The sequence below is a fragment of the Sander lucioperca genome, chromosome 12, assembly GCF_008315115.2.
Source record: "Sander lucioperca isolate FBNREF2018 chromosome 12, SLUC_FBN_1.2, whole genome shotgun sequence".
Taxonomy (NCBI): Eukaryota; Metazoa; Chordata; class Actinopteri; order Perciformes; family Percidae; genus Sander; species Sander lucioperca.
Genome location: NC_050184.1, coordinates 35,349,532 through 35,370,295, shown reverse-complemented (window position 1 = coordinate 35,370,295; position 20,764 = coordinate 35,349,532). Strand labels below are relative to the sequence as shown.

Sequence of the window (20,764 nt, the reverse complement as noted above, 5' to 3'; positions counted from 1 at the left end):
ATCATTAATTTGTTAAAATGTTGTATGGGTTCCATACAACGTACATCCACGCATCCATTGTTATATTTGGGCAATTTGGTTGAAAGCTATATTTCTGTTATCAAAATCTTTGAAAATGAGTCAAATTTGACCCGAGGACAACATAAGGGTTAAAACCCTAGGTTATATTCCATGTTCATGTTCATGTGTGTACAGTTAATTGTGTTAATTGTAATGTTTGAATCGTATCCATTTACATTGGAGATTTCCTAAAGACTGTGAATGCAACAAGGTAATTACACGTGGTGTGTTAAAAACTGGTTAAAAACAAGGGGGTAAGCTTCGCTCCAGAGCTCGAATCTCCTATGGCGCCATTTTGATGCTACAAAGCGATCACCCGACGTTAGCATCCCATTGACTGCCATTCATTTTGGCGTCACTTTGACAGCGAATAACTTTACATCTGAAGCGTTTAAAGACTTTATTTGTCCATTGTTTATTTCTAAAGAAACACGACAATGTATAAAAGGCTCCATTACCTTGTACCTCACGTTATGGCTCCGTAGTATACGTTTTTGTAAAAATAGGCTAACGATTGTGTCATAACCACGCGACTTACTGTCGCATAGTAGAGGAATTACCGTATAGTACAGGAGAAGCTCGCAGGCAGTTTGGACTTACATTAGCTGTTTAAGTGTAATTACTAATGTTAACTAGCATTTTAGTTAGCAATAATTAGCCTGTGTCCACGTTATCTCCTTACATATACCTACGCTCTCCGTCTCTGCCATAGACTGTATATAAGAATGGACCAACAGATCCCGTTGCTCTGGACGGAGACCAGTGAAGGCCTTTAGAAGCACTTTTCCGGTGAGCGCTGAGCGTTACTGCGCAGCCTCCAACTGAGAGAAACAACGTAAATGTGACGTGAGCAACGTGTCTGAAAGTTGGAAGTCTTCTGGTAGCTGTGCCAAGAGAAATCTCAATAATTCCCAATCTTGCAGAGAAGGAGAGCGTAGGTATATGTAAGGAGATAACATGGACACAGGCTAATTATTGCTAACTAAAATGCTAGTTAACATAAGTAATTAAACTTAAACAACTAATGTAAGTCCAAACTGCCTGCGAGCTTCTCCTGTACTATATGGTAATTCCTCTACTATGCGACAGTAAGTCGCGTGGTTATGACACAATCGTTAGCCTATTTTTACAAAAACGTATATTACGGAGCCATAACGTGAGGTACAAGGTAATGGAGCCTTTTATACATTGTTGTGTTTCTTTAGAAATAAACAATGGACAATAAAGTCTTTAAACGCTTCAGATGTAAAGTTATTCGCTGTCAAAGTGACGTCAAAATGAATGGCAATCAATGGAATGCTAACGGGGGGTGATCGCTTTGTAGGATCAAAATGGCGCCATAGGAGATTCGAGCTTTGAAGCGAAGCTTACCCCCTTGGTCTCTGCAAGATTCGGAATGATTGAGATTTCTCTTGGCACAGCTACCAGAAGACTCACAACTTTCAGACACGTTGCTCACGTCACATTTACGTCGTTTCTCTCAGTTGGAGGCTTCTAAAGGCCTTCACTGGTCTCCATCCAGAGCAACGGGATCTATTGGTCCATTCTTATATACAGTCTGTCGGTACACGATCCGTTCTGCACATGCGCAAAATGTTCGCGCATGCGCGGTTGTACGAGGATTTACGACACTGCACGATCTGTTCCACGCTTCCGGTCGACAGCCAAGCTAACGTTAGTTTAGCTAACAGCTAATTCGGCTAACCGCTAGCTGATTGTAGCGGTCTGCCGTTAGCCTCCACAGGCAAGCTAACGTTAGTTTAGCTAATGGCTCATTCGGCTAACCACTAGCTGATTGTAGCGGTCTGCCGTTAGCCTCCACAGGCAAGCTAACGTTAGTTTAGCTAACAGCTAATTCGGCTAACTGCTAGCTGAGACAGCATGTAATAACTTTAAAAGACCCTCAAAATAAAACTTGAAAATAAACGTTGACATATATAACAAACACCTAACATATATAACAGCTGTTACATCAGTTCTACTTTACTTGTGCTCATTTAAAATCCAATCACTCAATACTTGTCTTTATTGTTATTACTGTGAAGTCTTAATTTAGCTGTAGCCTGCTTTTCCCATTACGTTTGAGTTAACGTTATTTTAGACTGAATCTAGTTGTCAGCTAGCGGTTAGTCGAATTAGCTGTTAGCTAAACTAACGTTAGCTTCCTGGTGGAGGCTAGCCATAGGCTAGCGTGGAACAGATCGTGCAGGTCATATCCTCGGTAAAACAGTATTATCTTGCGCATGTGCAGAACGGATCGTGCAGCCAGAACGGATCGTGTACCGACACAGTCTATGGTTAAAAACCTGACCTGATGAATTTCGCATCCTATCATGCTGTTTGTGTATCCAACCTCTAATTAGACATCATAATGTCCCTTCGCTGTTGATTGGTTGGGGGGCAGGAAAACACCTAGTGAAGGTTTGTGTGTGAGAGCAGTTCGTCGCTGCATCTCATGTCGCGACTCTCTCGTTATCCAGCCACCTTGGCTCTGGGAGGAGGAAGAGACCAGGGAGAAGACGACGAGAAAGCTAACACCAAAGCCCGTCTACGGAAAGCCGTTACACTCTCTATTAAGCCCCATTGTACCTACTTTGGTTGCAGTTCCACCAGAGTTCCACTGGGGGTGATCACGGTCCAGTGCAAAATGAATGGGACCCTATGGAGCTAGACGGCTAAATTTGTCTCTTTCGCCTGATTGTCGTTGAGAAATCTCAGATTTGATTGTAGTTTTTGCAAGTTCAACATGGATTATAGGTCAAAAGTTGAATGAACGAGTACTTATGCCCTTTTGATTTGTTACAGGTTGAGTCGTTGTTGCCCATAACACGCTAGCATTCTGCTAATGAATGCTGATTGGTCAGTGAAGGACTGATTACGATCGGAGATCCCGCTTGACGGCATCCGAAGCAGAACCAGAATGCCAGAGTGAATATTTCGGCGTCGTCTTTAAAACATTAGCAAACCTCTTTCTAGCACGTGTATTGACAGGGAGAGCCTAACCTGTCAGCTGTGTTGTCGATGCCTCGAGAGAAAAAAGGAAGCGACTCAGAGTTTGCCGTAAAGTAGTATCTCTGGCTGTATATGTGTATGACGTCATTGACATTTTAAAAGGCTTTTTAGAACAAAAAAGCCACTTTAAAAAAATCTAACTCCCAGCAGTGTGTATTTTCTTAGCCTCCCCTTTCGAATGCAACATTCAAATTACTAGACAAAAAATGATATCCTGAGAAAAGTGGATTTTGAGGGGTATAGAGTATAGAGTCCCATTCATTCTGCACTGGCCTGTGAGCACCCCCTATATGGAACTCTGGTGGAACTGCAACCAGTTCAGAAGCCGGAAGTAACGAGAGAGTGGAACTTCTTCCCATATTAGAAATTCTTTGCTAACACATAAAGCGTATATCGGAGTGGTTACGTTTTGCATAGACTTATGTAATACCCCTACTAATCGAGTGAAAGATAAAATTCCAGCCGCTGTTAATTAGGAGTTACAGTGCAGTGTGTTTACTGAAGAAGTCGTGTATTTAGCCGCCAACTTAGCCAGAAGCCACGCCGCCCCTAGTGTGCATGAACTTCAGTAACGTTAGCTCAGATGCTAATCATCGGCGAGTTTTGTAGCTTTGGAGAACCAGGTAGCGCACTGGGTGACCAGGTAAAGCCCAGCTGCATCTCTGGCGACATCGTATGAGAGAGTCTCTTTTTACCGGACTGTTCAAGGAGTGTTTACCATTGACCCGTGGTCTCCGCCGACAACGACTGAGTCTAGTAGGCTACCGAGGTAACCTGAACATCAGCGGGGTGAGTAACCCATACAATCGCGGCCACGTTCATCGGCCGACTTTTTCTGTGGCCCAACGCACGCCAGGCCTTCATCGGGGGATTCAATAAAATAAGTTTCCGGGTTTTTTTTGTTTATTTTGTTTAAAGTGTGGGCCCACTTATATCTTGTGCATTTTCATATTGTGATTGTTGACGTTTTGAGTGACATAACTGTAGGTGAGTTTGTTTAAAGTGCCGTTATTATACATTTGCTGCTAGACTTATGGGCAATAGGTTGAAAACTGCAACTGCTGCATTTGTTTTGGTGAAATTTCCCTGAGATTGGTAATTTGGCAGACTATTTTATTTTATTCCCATTGTCATTTCTGAGACCTATTTAGGTTTAATGTTTTAATTTACTAATTTTAAAGGTGCAGTAAAGTATATTTTGTAAAGGTATATTGTTTATATGGGTTTAATGGTGTAGTGCAAGTGAAATCATCCACACATTTACAGTGTTTTATCCTTATGCAAGTAGACAGTCACACACTCAACACATTTCTGACATACATTATAGAGAGCATTCACATTGAGTGTACGTAAACAAATCTGGGCGCTATTCATAAGACCTGTAGGGCAGAATTGTGTTACAATTGTATGTCGGAAAAAGTAAGGTACTGTAAAGTATGTTGAAAAAAGTCATAGTATAGTATGTTAAAAGTCACAAAAGTCATTGGATAGTATGTCGAAAAATGTCAAAGTCATAGTATAGTATTACAAAAAAAGTCATAGTATGTCGATTAAAAGTAATAGTATAGTATCTCGGATAAAGTCATAGTATTGTTTGCCGGAAGAAGTCATAAAGTCATGGTATAATATTTCGGGAAAAGTAGTAGTATAGACTTTATTGTCATTCCACAAGCTTGTGTACAATGAAAAATAAATACTCTTAACATACACTCTAACATACACGCATGCTGTCATCCCAGTCAATAAATATATGAACAAGCATTTTAAAAGCATGTAAACAGTATTGCATTGGTTGTATTATTGCAAATATAGTTCATGCCACCAAGGTAAGGAAATGTTTGATTTTGTTCAGTTCGATGATGGCTCTTGGATAAAAGCTGGCCTTCAGTCTGTAGGTGCGAGATTTGAGTGCTCTGTAGCGCCTCCCATTGGGTATCAGACAGAACAGGTGATAACGGGTGGGTCTTATCTGCCAGGATGTTGTTAGCTCTGCGGAGGCAGCGGGTCCTGAAGGTGTCCTCCAGAGAGGGCAGGGAGAGTCCAATAATTTTTCCGCAGTTTTTATGACTCTGGAGACTTTTCCGGTCGCCTTCTGTACAATTCCCATACCAGCAAGTCAGACAGTATGTTAAAATGCTTTCAGTGAAGCAGGGATAAAAGGCTCTGAGCAGCTCTGCAGACAGTGTGTCCGTAAGAAGTAGAGCCGCTGTTGAGCCTAGTATAGTATCATACTGTATATAGTATGTTAGAAAAAAGTAACAAAAGTCAGGAGTAGTGTGTTGGAAAAAGTCATTGTATAGTATGTTAGAAAAAAAGTAATAGTATATAGTATGTTGAAAAAGTCATAGTATAGTATATCGAAAAACAAAAGCCATGCTACAAAAGTCATAAAAAATTCAGTGTGTCGAAAAAAGTAAAAAAAAAAAAAAAATCATAATACTGTATAGTATGTTGAATAAAAAAGCAATAAAAAGTAATGGTATAGTATGTCGAAAAAAGTCGTATAGTATTTCTAAAGTCAAAGTATAGTATGTTAAATAAAAGTATACTGTGTCGAAAAAGCTCAGTATTTAGAAAAGTCACAAAGCCATGGTAAAGTGTGTCAAAAAATAGTCATAGATTACATTGAAACAAGTCATAAAGTCATAGTATAGATTGTCGAAAAGGTATAGTTTTAGTATTTCGAAAAAAGTCAAAGTATAGTATGTCGAAAAGGTATCTATCTTCTATCTATAAATTGCAGGAACGTCTTTCTGTCTGTGTGGATGTTAAGCGCATATCTCTCGAACCGTTAGTCCGATGGATTTCAAACTTGACAGGTGTCTTGCTACAGGCACGAGTAAGTGCAGTGCCAATTGTGACGTTGTTTGGATTAGAAATGCAAAAGATATCGTTAAATATATAGGTAAAAGAAGCACACATTGGCTTTTGGGGGGGGAGGGACTCTTTTCCTGCTATAATATTAAATTTCTGTGAGCTGACAGAACATAACGTAGCCTAATCTTGGAGATTATTCCTTCACATAGCGGTGCAATGTGAGAAAATCTCAGAGTTGAACCAGGCAGATACATCAGTTTTCATCAGACTCACCCTGGGTCGGGTTAATTAAGTCGCCAAAATAACTCCTGTTCTTTGAAAAGGTGTACCTGCATTATTATGCCGTTATCATTATATTAGATGAAAACGGTCTCTCAACGACAATGTTATCGGTTATCGCAATAATTTCTGGGACAATTTATTGTCCAGCAAAAAAAAAAAAGAAAATATATATATATATATATATATATATATATTAGGGCTGTCAAAATAACACGTTAATTTCGATTAATTAATCTGAGAAAAAATAACACGTTAAAAAAAATAACGCAGATTAATCCATTCCAGCCGTTCTAGCCACCATTTGACTGTAAAATGAAGGAGGGAGACGAGAATGTGCTGCCTGGATCATTCCTGGAACATTTACTTGTAAAAATCTTCTTCCTGCCAACCCTGGCTACCGAAATCTGGTGCCAGTGATATGTCTGCACTTCTCTCTGATGCTCTGAAACAGACGGCAACACAAACACCGCTGCACGTGACGCTAGTTAACACTATACTCGACAGCAGCTAACGTTAGCCTACCGCTAGCTAGTAGCTGGATTAAAAACGGTTAAAATGCTGACAGCTAACGCTAAACGGTGTAACGTTAGACTGTGTTTTAGCCGTCGGAAAAACAACACAGACGGTGCGTTCAATGACTCTGGTAAACTACAGCCTCGTGGTGCATTTGAAGTTATTGTAAATGTCCTTTTCCCACCTGGTGGTTGTTTTTGTCGTTCAACAGCAATTTACTAGTGAAATAAGTTATTGTTATACATTATTATTAAATCATTTAATTTTGACCATATGGCCTTAGCAATAAACCGATTTAATGTCACCAACTGTTGTTTAGTACCCTTTTTTTTCTTTTCTTTTTTTACTTTCTTAAAAGTATCGGTTCAGGCACCGTTAATTATGTATGCGATTCATTTCGATTAATTAATTACAGCGTATGTAATTAATTAGATACATTTTTTTAATCGATTGACAGCCCTTATATATATATATATATATATATATATATATATATATACATACACACACACACACACACACACACACATACATACATACATACATACATACATACATACATGTGAACAAATTAGGACACCCATGCTAAGTTGACTAAAAAGAGGAATAAAAAAATCATCTTTAGGAAATTGATCTTAATACCTTAATTAAAAAAATGAGGAAAAATCCAATCTTTAAAGACACCAGTTTTCTTTGTGAATGAATAATGTATCGTAAATAAATAAATGTTCTTCCTTAAAGTGCCCATATTATGAAAAAATCCCTTTTTCTGGGATTTGGGGTGTTCTTTTGTGTCTCTGGTGCTTCCACACACATACAAACTTTGAAAAAAATCCACCCATGCTGTTTAGAGTGAGATACGGTTTCTGAATGTGTCCTGCCTTCAGTCTCTGGGTGAGCTGGTCAAAATCAGCACGGCTTGTGACGTCACAAGCCAAATCGAGCAGGCTAACAGCAACCATTAGCTCGTAGCGTTAGCATGCTAACGCTAATGCTAACGCTAGCATGCTAACGCTAGCATGCTACCTCGTTCTCAATAGCAAAGCACTGCTACAACACACACAAGTTCACCATAATCTACAAAAGAACTACTTACATGTGTGCCCTCATTTAGAAGTCTCCCAGCTAATCCTGCCTTGTAACTGACCAAAGTTGTAGAAACAGCCTTTCTTTTACTGTCTATGGAGCTAGCTAGCTGACATGATCTACATCTGAGCTACTGCACATGTGCAAGTGCAATCAAAGATAGTACAGAAGAAGAAGAAGAAAAGAGGTCTCACTCTGTAGCTAAAACAGAGACCAGCTGAAAAGAGGATCTGCAGCAGTGAGAGAGAGAGCACTGCAGTAAAACAAAAATATGGTGTTTTTTGAAAATTAAACCATGTAAACCTATTCCGGTACAACCTTAAAATACAATATGAACCTGAAAATGAGCATAATATGGCTGCTTTAAAATACAGGGGGCATAAGTAAGTACACCTCTATGTTAAATTCCCATAGAGGCAGGCAGATTTTTATTTTTAAAGGCCAGTTATTTCATGGATCCAGGATACTATGCATCCAGATAAAGTTCCCTTGGCCTTTGGAATTAAAATAGCCCCACATCATCACATACCCTTCACCATACCTAGAGATTGGCATGGTTTGATTTCAGTTAGCCTAATAGCTGGTTTGATTTGCATTGAGAGATGATTTTATGGAAAGTACCCTACTATAGTAGTATAGTATGTTGAAAAAAGTAATGGTATAGTATATCGAAAAGTCGTATAGTATTTGTAAAGTAAAACTATAGTATGTTGAAAAAAAATAAAAGTATACTATGTCAAAAAAGGTCAGTATTTTGAAAAGTCAGTCATAGTATAATATTTCGAAAAGGTATAGTGTAGTATGTAAAAAAAAAAAAAAGAAAAAAAAAAAAGTCGTATAGTATTTCGAAAAAAGTCAAAGTATAGTATGTCGAAAAGGTATAGTATGGATTGTCCAAATGTAAAAGTATGTTGAAAAGTCATAGTACTTAGTATGTTGAAAAAAGTAATACAAAATAATAGTATAGTATGTTGAAAAAAGTTGCAAAAAATCATAGTATGTTATAGCATGTCGAAAAAGTCACAGTCATAGTATAGTAGTTCGAAAAAAGTAATAGTTATGTTGAAAAAAGTAATCGTATAGTATGTCGAAAAAGTCATAGTACTTTATAGTGTGTTGAAAAAAGTAATAGTATAATATGTCAAAGAAAGTCATGCTAGTAGACATTGAAAAGTCATAGTATACATTGAATAAAAGTCACAAAAAATCATAGTATAGTATGTCGAAAAAAAGTCATGTCATACTATAGCATGTTGAAAGAGTCAAAAAAGGTCATATTGTAGTATGTTGAAATAGTAATCGTATAATATGTTGGAAAAGTCATAGGTAAAAAAAAAAGAAAAGATAGTATAATATGTTGGAAAAATGCCATATGCCAATGACATATGCTACCTCCTAAAATGGCACTCAGTCCTCAGTTAAGTTTAAATTGAAAATGGTCTCCCCCTCAATGTTAAATTGGTGATTACAGCCCTGTATCATGTTGTGTTATGTAGTATGATTATAACTAAAAGAGCTCTTCATTTCCCTTGCAGTTTGGCACCATACTCTACGACTTACAGAGTATACCGGGGAGTAAGAAAGGATATGGTCTCTCTGCGAGGACTGCAGCACGCTTTCCACCCTGTAGCAAGGTACACCAAGCACATTCAACTTAAATGATGGGGCATTCCACTGATTTTAAATATGGAGCTCAGTTTATTTGTCTACTCGTCCTGTGAAACAGCTGTATAATATCGTCTTAAGGCAGGGTTCATATGTTTTGAAAAAAACTGGAAAAGTTATGGAATTAAAAAAATGCAAATTCCAGGCCTGGAAAGGTTTTGGAAACATAAAAAGACCCAGAAAGTTTTGGAAAAGTTGTGGAATTTTTTTTTAACACAGGATAATAGTAGTCGTCTTAACCTCAACATTCTATTCGGGGCGCAATATTACGAATCCCACTATGAACCACATAAATTGTCATTCATTTTATTGTTAAACCTCTGAGGGTAAACAAAGATTTTTATTCTTATTGTATAAATGTCGACTGACATTTTCAGGAATACAGTCATGGAAATTTGCCAAAAAGTCATGGAAAAGTATTGATTAAAATGCGTATGAACCCTATTAAGGGCACTTTCCAGAGCTTGGTTATCCCAGCTTTGACTTTTTTAATAGAATTTAAAAAAAAAAAAAAACATTACAAACTGATGGTGTGAGGTTAGGAAGTGAATATTTACCAGGTCGCAAAGTGTCTGATAAAAGATGCTATTATGTTGCATCACGGGAATTAGTTTTATTTTTGGAGCTTGACCCATGAAAGGGAATAAATCAGTGGTGGAGGAATTATTCAGATCATTTACTAACAGTACTTTAAGTTAAGTGTTACTTAAGTAAAGTATGTCAGTATTATTAGGAAAATGTATCAAAAGTAAAAGTACTCAATGCAGAAAAATGTCCCCTATTTTACTTGTATATATTGTATCATTAGATTATTAGATACACATTAATATGTAAAAGCAGGCTTTTACTGTTGTTGGTTGAGGTGGAGCTCATTTTTAAATGTTTTGTATAAAATGGTTAAATGATGATTTTCATTATAGATCAATCTTCTTTAAAGTGACGCCTTCCCAATGTTTGTTTTGACCATTCAACAGTACAAAATTCAAAATGATTACAAATAAACAATTGATTAGTCAATTAACCAATCGTTTCAGCTGTACTTGTTTCTACTGTTATAGTTTAATTGGTAACGAAGCATCATATTTTAAAAGCTCTTGATTTGTATGTACAAAAATCTTAATTTGAAGAGGGAAGATGGCGGACCACGCTGTGGAGTAGACGTGTTTGTAGGGAGCTCCACCTCAATCTAGCTTACATCTCACCCATAAGTCTTTAAATAAACTACTAACGGTCATATGCTGTGCAGCAGGAAAATGACAAAAAAGGCAAGGGGTTCAGAGCCGAAAAAGGTTCTTGTGAAGAGGATTTTGTCGAAAAAGATGCCGACGCGGAGACCACCGAACAGGCAGGTGCTATTGCAGCTGGTGCTACTGCTGGTAGCGCTGAGCTCCCGGCTACTAACGAAGACATTTTAGCAGCAATACACAAGATGAAAAGTGCCGTGGACGACAGATTCGACGAGCTTAATGGGTCCCTTTCCAGCCTTAAATCGGCTCTAACAGCCGTTAGTGAACGTGTGTCCACAACAGAGGACGCTGTTGAATCGCACGAAAAACGTCTGGACGAACTGGAGAGGCGACACGAGAGCCTAGCTTCCCAATGCATGCTACAGCAAGCTAAATTAGATGACCTGGAGTCCCGCTCTCGCAGGCAAAACATTCGTATAATCGGAATAAAAGAGAAAGCTGAGAACGGCAAGCCAACGGAGTTTGTCACCAAATTGCTACCGGAGCTACTGGGAGAGGAACACTTTGATCATCCCGTGGATGTGGACCGTGCCCACCGAAGCGCAGCGCCAGCGAAAGACGGGAAACCGAGAGCTATCATCGCCAGGCTGCACCGTTTCCAGGTAAAGGAGCTGGTACTAAGGCTCGCGAGGGAGAAGGCACCGCTACAGTATGACGGGCGTCCGGTATTCATCTTTCCTGACTTAACATCAGCAATCATGAAGAAGCGGATGGCCTTTCAACACATCAAGGAGAAGTGCAGAGCCAGGAAAATTCGGTGTGGCTTTAGGCATCCGGCGAGATTTGTGGTCACCGTTAACGACAACACGGGCACCTTCAGTACCCCGGCCGAAGCCGAAAAATTCCTGAGTCGAGAGGCTCATGACTGGGACATGGACATTTGATCGGGTCGTTATATGGACTGATTCTTGACCGACAATTGCATTATAATTTGGGTGAGGTTAAATGCCTTATTTTTTGTGAACATTTTTAGGTGGATTGCTCCACTGTAGGTAGGGAGATAAGTAGTTATATGCTAATGTGGGCCTTAACTTGGCGCCAATGTTTAGCTTTGACTTTCAGTTTGGGGATGGTAACACCGCTCGTGGTTTTTGTTTTCCCTCTGGGGTGCGTTCATATGTTCAGTTTAGGGTTCTCTTTGCTTCAGCACATCTCTTTTTTCGTTTATTGCACAATCCTCTTTGCCGTGGTCAGGTGACAAGCCATTTTACATTGTAGATACTATTTATGTTAAGAGGGCCTAGTAAGCACAGTGAAGGTGGAGTTAATCTAGTCAGCTGGAATGTAAGGGGGATGAATAGCCCATTAAAAAGAGGAAAAGTGTATGCTCATATACGTACACTCAAGGCCGATATATGTTTCCTCCAGGAAACGCATATTAAAAAAACTGCCGCTAAAGTATTATGTCCTCCATGGGCATCACATGTCTTCCAATCAAACTTTAGCACAAAAGCAAGAGGAGTGGCAATCCTTATTAAGAAAAACACTCCCTTTGTACATATGCAAACCATTTCTGATGATAGAGGTAGATATTTATTAGTTAAAGGGGAGCTAAACTCAGTACCTGTGACCTTGATAAATATATATGGCCCAAACTTTGATGATCCCATTTTCTTCCAGAACCTTTTTAACACTATATCCAATATGTCTAACACAAATATAATTTTAGGTGGAGACTTTAATTGCGTTTTGGATCCAGTCCTTGATCGGCAACACTCTCAAATTAATACATCGAGGAGCAGTATCGCTCTTAATAATCTGATACAGTCTTATAATTTGGTGGACATTTGGAGGCTCCTTAGTCCCACAGCAAGAGATTTTTCCTATTTTTCAGTCGTTCATAAATCTTACTCAAGGATTGATTATTTTATATTGGATTCCAAATTATTACCACAAGTTGTGGATTGCATTTATCATAATATTCTCATTTCAGACCATGCCCCTGTTTCCTTAAAGCTTAATCTGAATCTTAAACGGGGAGAATTTAACTGGCGGTTAAATAATACTTTACTGAAAGAGAAGGAATTTTGTTCTTATCTTTCGAGCAAAATTGATCTTTACATTGACACTAATGATAATGGTGAAGTTAGCGACTCCACACTTTGGGAGGCCATGAAGTCTGTTCTCAGGGGCCACATCATATCTTATGAAGCGATGGAAAAAAGAAAATCTAAAGCTAGGTTAACTGAAATAGATAGTCAGCTATCAGATTTGGAAGCACTATATAGAGTGGATAATCAATCTGAAGTACTGAAGAAAATCTCAGCATTAAGATATGAGTACAATTCTATATTGTCCAAAAATGTTTCACGTTTGTTGGCCCAAGTAAGGCAAAAGTATTTTGAGTTTGGTGATAAACCCCAAAGGTTACTTGCCCGCCAGTTAAGACAATCTCAGGCGTCCAAGTCCATACATTCTATCAAGGGGAATGATGGGATTCCCCTGACGGATCCTAAAAGAATTAATGAATGTTTTGCTGATTTTTATGAAAAGGTCTATCAGTCACAGGGTGGATCTGATCCAGGGGCTATGGAAAATTTTTTTGAAAATCTGGGACTGCCTAAATTATCAAAAGAATCTTCCTCCTCACTAGATGCAGACATCAATTTGAGTGAGGTAAAAGATGTGATTTCCTCTCTCCCCAACAATAAGGCAGCAGGACCAGATGGCTTTTGTATCGAATTTTTCAAGGTACTTAGCCATAAACTTTCCCCATTTATCCTACGAATGCTGAATCACTCACTGGTGAGCTCTAGGTTGCCTCCCACTTTATATAAGGCCAATATTTCACTTATACCCAAACCTGGACGTGATCCTAACCTGGTCTCTTCATATCGTCCTATCTCCCTGCTACCTATCGAAACGAAAATTCTTGGGAAAGTCTTAGCCAATAGATTAAAGGAGCACATTTGTTCTATTATTCACCCTGACCAAACAGGGTTCATGCCAGGTAGGCATATGTACTTTAATTTGCGCCGCTTGTTCCATATTTTGTATACAGAACACACTGAAGAGACGGTAATAATTTCTTTAGATGCACAGCGTGCCTTTGATCAGGTGGAATGGCCCTATATGTTGTTTACACTTAAAAAATTCGGTTTTGGGCCCTCCTTTATGAAATGGATTGAGCTTATTTATTCACATCCAACCGCCTCTGTCATAACCAACCATAATATCTCATGCCCTTTTACAATCAGTCGTGGAACTCGTCAGGGGTGTCCCCTCTCCCCTTTCCTGTTCTCAATTATTATTGAACCGCTAGCAGTCAGTATTAGACAAAGTCGTCTAATATCTCCTATCAACATTTATGGACAAGAGCATCATATTTCACTGTATGCGGACGACATCCTTTTATTCATTTCTCATCCTCAAGCTTCGATACCTCATCTTTTAACTTTAATTAGCAACTTTGGCAGATTCTCCGGATTTTCTGTTAACTGGGATAAAAGTGAGTTGATGCCAATTTCTAACGAAGTTGATATGACATTTATACAGTCTACTCCTTTTAAAAAAGCTTTTAAAGATTTTTCGTATCTTGGTATAACTGTGACTAAAGACCCTGGGGACCTTCTACAGAAGAATTGGTATAATAAGATAGAGCAACTTAAACAAAGTATACATTTTTGGAAGACTCTTCCTATTTCTCTTGTAGGTAAGATTAATGCAGTTAAGATGATTGCACTGCCACGTTTCCTGCATCTCTTTCAGTCTCTTCCATGTTACATTGCCCAGTATTACTTTAAACAATTAGATTCAATTATTGCTCCTTTTATCTGGAACTACAAAGCCATCAGGATTTCCAAAAAACATCTATGTAAACCAAAAAATGCTGGAGGCTTTGCCTTACCGAATTTTAAAATGTATTATTGGGCGGCTCATCTGTCTATACTTGCTTGGTGGAGGAAAGGCCCCCCCTCCTCTTCTTATTCCTGCCCTGCTTGGCTTCGCATAGAACGATTGCTTTGTAACAAGACCTCCTTGCTGGCTTTGCTCAACAGCCCCACCAAAGTTAGGAAGTCACATTATAGTAACAGCTTTGTAATCAATGGCACTATGCGCACATGGGAGCAGATAAAACTCCATATCAAGGCGCCAAGTGTATATACTGATACTCCAATTTGTGAAAATCACGCTTTCATACCTGGCCTAAATGATATTGCTTTCTTTGCTTGGAAACAGAAAGGCATTAAAAACATAAATGATTTGTATATTGGGGGGAATTTTGCTTCATTTAGGCAGCTGCAAGCCAAATATAGTCTATCTGCCTCAAGTTTTTTCAGATTTTTGCAGATTAGAGATTTTGCTAAAAAAAATATACCAAACTTTGAAGTTCTGAATAAACATGATACTCTTGAGGCAGTTAACAAATTTGACCCGGGCTCCCGAGGGGCAATCTCTGCTTTCTTTCAAATGCTTCATGATGGAGCTCTGATGAATACAGAGGTGTATAAACGGGCATGGGAAGATGAGTTGAATATGGAATTAAATGATGAAGTTTGGGAAGAATGTCTACGTAATGTGCAAAAGTGTTCAGTTAATACCAGACACAACCTAATACAGTTTAAAACACTCCACAGACTCTATTATTCGCGGGAAAAGTTACACAAATTTTATCCTGATATCTCACCAGTATGTAACCGATGTAAATCCCATATAGGTACTCTAGCACATTCTTTCTGGGCATGTAGTAAACTTCATTCATATTGGAAGTGTATTTTTCTGTTTTTTTCTGAGGCTTTTGGTAAGAATTTGGTACCCAGCCCCTTGGTAGCGATTCTGGGGGCCACTAGTGTCCTCTCCTCCGTCAATAAATTTGAAAGAAGAGCCATTCAATTTGGGATGGTGATTGCAAAAAAGTTGATTTTACGTGTATGGAAAATGGATTCTGTGCCTTCATATAATTTGTGGCTGGGAGAATTGTCAAATACTTTACATCTGGAAAGATTGAGATTCTATAATGAAGATAGAGGAGACAAGTTTGATAAAACATGGGACCCGATACTGAATTACCTTAAAAATGTGAGCTCCTAGGCATTGGCTATTGTATAAAACCTCACTGTGCAAATGAGTAGATGATTTTGTATATGTCAAATTCATTTATCTTCACTACTTTTAAATGTTTTTGTTTATAGTACCCATCCTAACTATGACCATGGAATATTGTTGTAATCCTGGATGTGCTGTGTTCTGTATGTTATGTGTTCTTTGTTAGGTGTTTTTTCTCCCTCTCTCTCCTTTCTTTTACTCTTTTTCTTGAAAATCAATAAACATATTTCTAAAAAAAAAAAAAAAAAAAATCTTAATTTGTAAAGTATAAATGTACTAAGTTTCACTCTAAGATCAGAACATAACCACTACTGCTTTGATTTGACCATTATTTATTTTTTTTTTTTAAATCTGCCTCTTGTGAGTTGCAGTGCTAAATGGCAGGAGTTACCACTTCATGTCAAGTTTAATTTAATTAGTTACAATTTCTATCCCCAGACAGCGACCCCTTCACCACAGCAGTACCAGCAGGATCAAAGCCGGTCCAGAGTCCCCCCTCCTGCCAAAACACCTTTCAACTCAACCACAGAGAGGTTCAGAAGCACGTCATGTACAGCGGAGGACAGCCCAGGGTGAGACAGACACACACAGCTCCAATGTAACGTAATGTGCGGAACTGAGCTGACACATGGTCATTCTGTGATACAGGCCCGGGACCTACGCTCACGATGCAGTGACGAACAGGAAAGTGAGCTGGCCGATGTGCTTCGGGAACCCAGACTGGTCCAGACTGCCTCAGACGCAGAAGAAGTCACTCAGGGTGAAGGTAAGATTTGAACTCCAAAACGTAAAACGGACTGAAAGAGGCAGTCGGTTCTTGCATGCAAACTAATTTTTTTATTTATTCATTTAGCTGAAGAAGTAGGAGAATTTTCTCAACCCATAAAGGAACCCTTTAGTTTATCTGAAACATTTGAAATTCTGAATCACCAAGTTTGTAGATATACTTCACTGGACAATGGCACAAAAGATTGTAATCTGGAAAGTAACTAAAGCTGTCAGATAAATGTAGTCGTGAATGAGTAGAAGAAAGAAGTTGCATAAAATGGGAAAAGTAAAGTACCTCAAATTTGTATTTGAGAGTGCTTGAGTTAATGTACTCCGTTTTTTATACCACTTTCTATACGGAAATAAGTGGTATCAGTCTTATGTATGTCTTGTCATGAAAGCCAATAAGTGTTTCCCAAAATGTCGAGTTATTCCGTTAAAAAAGTTAACGTGCAGATAAAAACACGTTTTGAGTATTGTTACCGATCCCAAATCCTGCACCAAACGTACACACAGCTGCTGCTAAAGAATTGCACTATTTTCCATAGGAATTGTTATGGTTGGATACATTCATAATGTAAAGCAACACATCTAATGCGCTTTTTGTTTTCCTTCAGCTAAACAAAGAAAAGGAGTTCCTGAAGCACAGAAGCAAGGTGGCCTACCTGAGTTTGTACTATTAACGCTAAAGCTGATGGATGAAATCCCAACCTGGATACTGATGTGAAAATGGTGCCTTTGTCAAATTATTTACCTCAACTTTTACAGACATTTCCCGGACTGTCAGAAGAAAAGTTAGATATCTCAAGAGTAAAAAAAAAAAAACAACTAATTTATCTTTATTCACAAAATGACTGATTTCTGTAAGGGTGGTATATTACACCATGTTTTTACCAAGTTAGTGCTTGCTGAAAAGTAACGCAACACAAAAAAAAAAAAGTTGTCTCTTCAAAAGAAGTCAGTCAATATACAAAAAAACCAACAGCGGCGCTGGTCCCGGACGCTTCAACGCCGTGCCTCTCTCCTCTCTGGAGGGAACCACTGCACTGCTGAAAGCGCCAACCACTGTGGCAAGTGTGTCTGTTGGTTCATATCGGTTTCATTTCTTCCTCCTCACTTTGGGTTTCTTGACCGGCCGAAGGTACGGGTTGTCGATCACGTTCTCCTCGCTGGCCTTTGCGGAGGGAACGCCGCTGGGCGGAAGCATGGAGTTCTCTTTGTCACCTCCTGGATCATCCTGAGTGAGGGAAACCGAATTAAAGATGCATTAAGTGACAGCAATCATTGAACACTACATACTTGCACATCACATTTAAAGTAATTTAAAATAATTTGACATGCATTTATTTGCTTTTCTTCAAGACTGATATAACTCATGTCTGTGAGTTGAGTATAGCGCGAGAGCCAGCAGGCTTAGCGTAGCATAAAAGACTGGAAATGGGGAAACAGCTAGCCTGGCTCTGAAGTAATATCTAAGTCTGCATATCAGCACCTTCCAAAGCTCACTGCGCATAAGGTTTAGCGTTTATCAGTACAGCAATGGAAGTCACTGCTCCCGACAAAGAAATAGTAACAGCATGCAACTCCCAGTAAATGTATGACTTAAATAAATTAGATATATGATGAATTAATTAGTAAGCTTCAGAGGTGCAAGTAGCGTTTTTTTTTTTTTTTTTTTTTACTTTGTCAAGAGCCAGGCTCGCTGTTTCCAGTCTGTATGCTAAGCTAAGATACTCCTGGCTCTAGCGACATTCAAACGGATAATGAAGTAGCATCAATCTTCTCATCTAACTCTCGGCAATAAAGTGAACAAGCTTATTTCACAAAATGTCTATTGCTTTAAATGGTTTTAGAAAAGGCTAATTGGATTCTTTAAACTCAGATTTACTTGGCAGTACCATGGCTTCCTGGAGCACTACTTAGTTTGGATTTGGAAACTTGCATGTTTAATATACAAAAGCCCTGTTATGAACATCTTCAGTGGTTTTGAGTTCCAGGAATATGGATCACAGTATTTCCTTGGAATTTTTACTAAAAACCCGCTCCCAGTTCCTGGGAAAATTACCCGCAGGAAGACAGGATTGATTTGTTTGTTGTTTTTTTTAGCATTTTTCGCATCTGTGTGTTCATGTACTGAAACAAAAGATGCCTTCTCCAAACCTCATGGATTCTATTGATGTTCAAACTTAAAGGAGAATTCCGGCCAATTTTTACGTTACGATATATTAATTGCATTTTGTGTCTGTTAAGAGGCACAAAGGCACTCTTAGAACTTGCCCCGACCACTGCCGTTTTAGCTCAGGGGACTCTTGTAGTCCGTAGCTGCAGCTTCTCCATGTTACCTGCACTGATTCGGGTCGGGGTTTTTTCTATCGAAAGTACTCGCGTAGCTATTGCGATCAAGATTAACGTAAAAATTGGCCGGAATTCTCCTTTAAAATGCTGTTATTAATAAAATTGGATCAACCTTCTGCTAATCCGCGAGGGATATTCTTTCTCTGCCACTTCAACCAGTAATGACCTCAGGTCAGCACTAACAGGGTCATACACTGTACATTTACAAATAAATGTCCCCATGTCTCTGGATACAAATTATTGTATGCAAGAAATCCTAGAAGTTTGAGCAAAATGGCAATTCCCAGTAATACTGACATTTAAATTCCTGGCACACAAACCTACTGAAGATCTTCATAATAGAGCTTCTGTATATTCTACGTGACATTTTCCAAATCCAACCTAAATAGAGCTCCTGGAGGCACTACATGAAATTCAAGAGGTAGGTTTGATACTTGGTACTGGTAAGTAAATCGGAGTTTAAAGAATCAAATTACTCTTTCTGAATTAATGTGCACAAATGTGTGGAAACAGTGGCCAAGCCCCAGGACGTAATCACTTTAATATCTCTGGGAACTCAGAGAGAGACCCAGACGGTAGAAAAACACACTATATCAGACACTGGGCAAGCTCCAGTAGTAAAGACTTACATTGATGAGGTTCCCGGCTGCGTTCTCACTGTCTGTCTGGTCGTCCTGCTCCGAGGAGTCTGTCTCCTCCAGAGTCTGCAATTCCAGCTCCGAGGGCAGGAGGGCACTGAGATATGGGATGCTGCTTGGTTGTGCTGCGATCACTGGAAACACACTCACAGGGATTAAAACTCATAAATAAAACATGCTTTCAGTAGTTTGATATGCATACAGGGAACAAGACAGACTTGAATGTGTAAACGACATATTATAACCGATTTTTTTAAATAAATGTCCACTTGGTGGAATCACTCACATGGGAAGGCAGTGATGTCGTCTTTGAAGAGGCTCTGAGTTTCTCCCGTCTTGGCCATGAAGCGTGTGAGCGCTCGCTCCACGTCTCTCTTCTGACTTGCTGCCTTCTCTCTCACCACTTGGTAGTCTGACACAGGCTCCCTGAACGTCTAAGGGCACAAAGGAAAACACACCTCACACACACACTTCCCTTTCTGAATTTCATATGTTACACATAATGAACGGCTTGCTGATTCATGCCAGGACTGCAGTGGTGAAACTGAAGGGTGTTTCCAGGGAGATTACATCTTATCTTGACATATAATATTACCAATTAGAACATTAGTTCAGGGTTTGTTTAAAGCAGCCATATTATGCTCATTTTCAGGTTCATAATTGTATTTTAAGGTTGTACCAGAATAGGTTTACATGGTTTAATTTTCAAAAAACACCATATTTGTGTTGTACTGCAGTGCTCTCTCTCACTGCTGCAGATCCTCTTTTCAGCTGGTCTCTGTTTTAGCTACAGAGTGAGACCTCTTTTCTTCTTCTTCTTCTGTACTATCTTTGATTGCACTGCACATGCCCAGTAGCTCAGATGTAGATCATGTCAGCTAGCTAGCTCCATAGACAGTAAAAGAAAGGCCGTTTCTACAACTTTGGTCAGTTACAAGGCAGGATTAGCTGGGAGACTTCTAAATGAGGGCGCACATGGAAGTAGTTCTTTTGTAGATTATGGTGAACTTGTGTGTGTTGTAGCAGTGCTTTGCTATTGAGAACGAGGTAGCATGCTAGCGTTAGCCATAGCGTTAGCATGCTAACGCTACGAGCTAATGGTTGCGGTTAGCCTGCTCGTTTCGGCTTGTGACGTCACAAGCCGTGCCGATTTTGAACAGCTCACCCAGAGACTGAAGGCAGGACACATTCAGAAACCGTATCTCACTCTAAACAGCATGGGTGGATTTTTTTCAAAGTTTGTATGTGTGTGGAAGCACCAGAGACACAACATAA

At 39.1% G+C, this 20,764-nt stretch overlaps 3 protein-coding genes and 1 long non-coding RNA gene across 7 annotated transcripts in view; 2 read left to right on the top strand and 2 right to left on the bottom strand.

Moving 5' to 3' along the window:
- The window catches only part of LOC116043674 (V-type proton ATPase subunit S1-like), a 21,869-nt gene extending 14,666 nt beyond the window's left edge, over nt 1–7,203 (top strand). Inside the window, exon 11 of the mRNA XM_036008043.1 lies at nt 7,183–7,203. The gene's annotated coding sequence lies outside the window, so the exon portion shown is untranslated. The remainder of the gene's footprint in view (nt 1–7,182) is intronic.
- LOC118496422 overlaps nt 1–7,228 on the bottom strand; it is a 14,897-nt gene extending 7,669 nt beyond the window's left edge. Inside the window, exon 1 of the long non-coding RNA XR_004898985.1 lies at nt 7,189–7,228. This is a non-coding gene — a long non-coding RNA (uncharacterized LOC118496422). The remainder of the gene's footprint in view (nt 1–7,188) is intronic.
- LOC116043681 (protein pitchfork) overlaps nt 1–17,417 on the top strand; it is a 24,064-nt gene extending 6,647 nt beyond the window's left edge. Inside the window, exons 1-5 of one of the 3 annotated variants that reach the window (XM_031290542.2) lie at nt 3,452–3,715; nt 9,306–9,404; nt 16,167–16,300; nt 16,377–16,494; nt 17,114–17,417. In XM_031290542.2, coding sequence (XP_031146402.1) covers nt 3,656–3,715; nt 9,306–9,404; nt 16,167–16,300; nt 16,377–16,494; nt 17,114–17,179 — 477 coding nt within the window. In that variant the 5' untranslated portion in view covers nt 3,452–3,655 and the 3' untranslated portion in view covers nt 17,180–17,417. The other 2 variants (XM_031290541.2, XM_031290539.2) reach the window with 2 other exon arrangements.
- The window catches only part of taf8 (TAF8 RNA polymerase II, TATA box binding protein (TBP)-associated factor), a 16,959-nt gene continuing 13,506 nt past the window's right edge, over nt 17,312–20,764 (bottom strand). For both annotated transcript variants that reach the window (XM_031290536.2, XM_031290537.2), the window contains exons 6-8: nt 19,776–19,923; nt 19,481–19,623; nt 17,312–17,733 (exon numbers count right to left, since the gene is read on the bottom strand). In XM_031290536.2, coding sequence (XP_031146396.1) covers nt 17,596–17,733; nt 19,481–19,623; nt 19,776–19,923 — 429 coding nt within the window. In that variant the 3' untranslated portion in view covers nt 17,312–17,595. The remainder of the gene's footprint in view (nt 17,734–19,480; nt 19,624–19,775; nt 19,924–20,764) is intronic.